At 28.5% G+C, this 3978-nt stretch overlaps 1 protein-coding gene across 1 annotated transcript; it reads left to right on the forward strand.

The window, feature by feature from the left end:
- The first annotated feature begins 2670 nt into the window (after positions 1 to 2670).
- Positions 2671 to 3978, forward strand: LOC114169372 (aspartic proteinase CDR1-like). Its single transcript, XM_028054510.1, has one exon. It carries the CDS (start codon positions 2671 to 2673, stop codon positions 3976 to 3978), a length of 1308 nt encoding a protein of 435 aa, XP_027910311.1.

Raw genomic sequence — 3978 nt, forward strand, 5'->3', positions numbered from 1 at the left:
AAAAATACTTGATCCCTAATTGGATAATGCTATTCTTAATTGTAGCCACATAATTCAGAGAAAATCATAAAGATAAAGTCCAAATCCATTGTAGTCATGTTTTCAAATTGAGAAACTTTTAAATTGAGAATTTAAGGTGGCCGCGATTCCTCTTCTCCTAAAGCAACGTTTCTTTCCATATTTATGTTAAGAAAGTATTGATTCTTTTAAATTTTATGGTAGAGCATAAAAATATTAACAAAGTTTGAATAATAAATTTGTTTTTCCTTTTGAATTTTGTCAGAAGAAATTGACTGCCACATGTCGAAATTGTTCTTTCAATAACCGTCACGTGTCTAAAGTATTCCTTCAATTTGTATTTGTATAATATATATATATATATATATATATATATATATATATATATGTATGTATTAAAAAACATTTCTAGCAAAGTTGTTAATTTTGGACAAATTAATATTTATCATTAAAACATTATTTCGAAAGAGATTTTCATTAACTACAAGTTGCTGAGCAACTACATGAATTACAACTTATTCTGTGGGTAATCCATATTTAAGATTAATAGTATTGGAAATTAACAAAATACTATTTTTAACACTAAGAATATGTGTTATATTAACAAAAAACATTCGCAAGCAATTATAACTAGAATATGTCGATCATTATTACTACGAATGTCATCAATCATTAAAGGAATAATATATATAATATTCTTGATTTTCTGAATATATTTAAAACTTTTGGTTCACAATAATAGAGATGACAAATAAACCCGTTTTCGTAGGTATTGTTCGAATCCGTCCCTGTTTTGACGGAGAATTCCTGCATTAACGGAGGTATGGGGATGGGGATGAAAATGTACATATCTCCGCCATAATATCCGTCCTCGTTTAAATTATTAAAACATTATCACAATTAATTAAATAACCATATATATATATATACTTTCTATTATTTTATTTCTTCTAATTATTTAGTTTGTCATGAAACTCATTTGTATCTTCAATATATTTTTCATTTTATCATAACCTTTATATAATTGTGTTAAAATGATATATGCTAATTAAAAAAAATTATGTCTCATGTTTGATATTTCTATTATTTTTTAATAATTTATTTATTGTATATTTTCTTTTCAAATGAGAATGTTTAATACTCTCAATTTAAGTATTTAATAACAAACTTTTCATTTACTACGTAATATAAAAAAAATTATTTACTTATTATTATTAATTTTTGTTTCATTTGAAGAACTCTTTTGTTTCGCTAAAACAATTTTTTTATTTCTCAACCATTGAGTATATATGATGACATTTGAAAAGTTTTCTTATATCTCTCAAGTATTTTTCATTTTATCATACCCTTAATTATACATTTGTTTTTCTTTGTGCGATTTTTTTCAATAGTCTCTCAAATTGTTTATAAGACACACATTTGTTAATTTTTTAATATTTTTATTTGTTGTTTATTTTAAATATGTAGAATACTATTTCAATGTATTTTATCTAATTATTTTTTATTTTCTAATTCATTATCAATCATACTGTAATTTTTTCACTATAATTGTAAATAACTTTTATTTACTACAATATAAAAATTTAATGTAATTGTCATTAATATTTTTCTATCACCGTTCAACATATTACATATATTAGAGTTCAATAGATACAAGATCTATGTTAAAATTTTATTATTATGTTTATTATTTGTTCTTTGCGTCATTTTGATTAAGTGATATATTATAATTTTTTATTAGTGTATAAAAAAGGGATTCATTAGAATTTAAAAAATTAAAGTAAACAAACATTTAAAATATTTTTATTTTGAATATTTGTTTTCCTTTTATATTCTTTTAAAAACACTTTCAAATTTTATCAACTAGGTTTCATTAATGTTTACAAATTTAATAATGTTTTCGTTCTCATGAAATTTTATTTGGTATTCTAATCTAAAATGTATAATTTATTACAAAGTATTTGATATCGAAGAAACAACCATCTTGTTAATACTGAATATTTGATAATATTATGTTTCCTTAAAGTAATTTTTTATTTTTTTATAAAAATTAATTAAAATTAATATTGAAGTAATAAGAAAACAAGTACAGATGTGGATATAAAATTATACCCGTTACCTGATAAAAATGGAGATGAGAATGAATTTCCTTTACGAAAATAAGTATAAGATAACGAAATCCTTCCCGCCCCACCTCACCCCGTTGCCATCTCTACATAAGAACTCCAATAAAGGTATATATAAAATATTTAAGATGTTCAAATTGAATTTCACCTGCTAATATAAATGGATTACTTACGTTTGATTTACATTGACTCTGACTATTTAGTTTTGGTTCACAAGATTTGTTTTTTAAAAGGAATGTATATAATAAACTTTAGTTTTTTCACGTTGAATCTTACCTGGACTTAGCTAGGAAATACATTAAAACATGGAACAAATTTAGAATAAATCAGATTATTGATTGTTCATTGAAATCCAGACCAAATGTATAGTTAAAAATGGATAATATTCCTGCTACTTAAAAATACATATTATAAGATATATTAATACTGATAACAATTATTGGAAATAATTTCAGTCACTGTATAAGAAGCACTAACAATTACAAATTCATTCAAAGAGCACTCTTGTGCATATATAGTGATAACAATGGTTCCATGTCATTCATATTTTGTCATTCTTTTGTTATTTTTTCACAACATTTCCTCCTCAAAATCTCTTAAAAGTGGATTCAGTGTGGAACTGATACACCGTGATTCACCAAAATCACCCTTTTATCGTCCCACAGAAACTCATTTCCAACGAGTTCAAAATGCCGTTCTTCGTTCCATCCATCGCGCAAATTACTCTACACCAGATTCTTCGCATGATGTTGAGACCACTGTAATACCAAGTTCAGGAGAATTCCTGATGAACTATTCAGTCGGAACTCCACCATTCCAAACCCTTGGTGTAATTGATACTGGTGCCAACACCATTTGGATGCAATGTCAACCTTGTAAGAACTGTTACAAACAAAACACACCCATATTTGATCCTTCAAAATCAAGCACATACAGTAGAATCCCTTGTGTTGCTGCTGAATGTCTCACTGAGCAAATTGCCTTTTGCAATTTTAACAACGGGAAGAAGCACTGTGCATATAAAGCCATCTATGGTGATGAATCAGTTTCAGAAGGAGATATAAGCTGGGACACCATTACTCTAACTTCGAGTAGTGAAGATATTCCTGTAGCATTTCCGAAAGCTGTGATTGGATGTGGACATAACAATGTTGGGCTCTTTGATAAGCAAAGCTCTGGCATAGTTGGCCTTGGAAATGCACCTCTCTTACTTGTATCTCTTTTAAGACCTAGAACAGGTGGAATATTTTCGTATTGTTTCACGCCAATGTATGAAGGAGATGTAAAACCTAGTTTTCTCCATTTTGGAGATCGTGGTGAGGTTTCTGTTAAATCTGCAGTTCCAACCCCTATAATCGTAAACAGTGCAGTGCCATTCAAGTACTACTTGGTGATGGAAGCAATGATTGTGGGAAGCAAGAGAATAGAGTTTCCGAGAAATGGTGAAGAAGGAAACATCTTACTTGACTCAGGGACAACACTCTCTTTTTTGCCAGATGAGGTTTACTCAGCTTTGGAAGGAGAAATGGTAAATGCAGTGAATTTAGTGCGTACTGATAGTCCAATGAAACATTTGAAGTTGTGCTACGAAGTTACATCTGGTCGGGAATATCATATACCGACGGTGTTTGCACATTTTAAAGGTGGTGCAGTTGTGGAATTGCATTCTAGCAACACATTTATGAAGGTGAGTGAAACTAAAATATGTTTGGCTTTCAGTAGACGTTCAAAAGCTATCTTGGGGAATTTGGCACAACAAGACATCTTGGTTAGCTATAACACAGAACAGAACACAGTGACCTTTCTCAACACAGATTGTACCTCGGAGTTATAG

Source organism: Vigna unguiculata, chromosome 11 (assembly GCF_004118075.2).
Source record: "Vigna unguiculata cultivar IT97K-499-35 chromosome 11, ASM411807v1, whole genome shotgun sequence".
NCBI classification, from domain to species: domain Eukaryota; kingdom Viridiplantae; phylum Streptophyta; class Magnoliopsida; order Fabales; family Fabaceae; genus Vigna; species Vigna unguiculata.

What these genes read in the sequence shown, in the direction of transcription:
- LOC114169372 (XM_028054510.1), top strand. Translation starts at nt 2,671, where the DNA reads ATGGTTCCATGTCATTCATATTTTGTCATTCTTTTGTTATTTTTTCAC.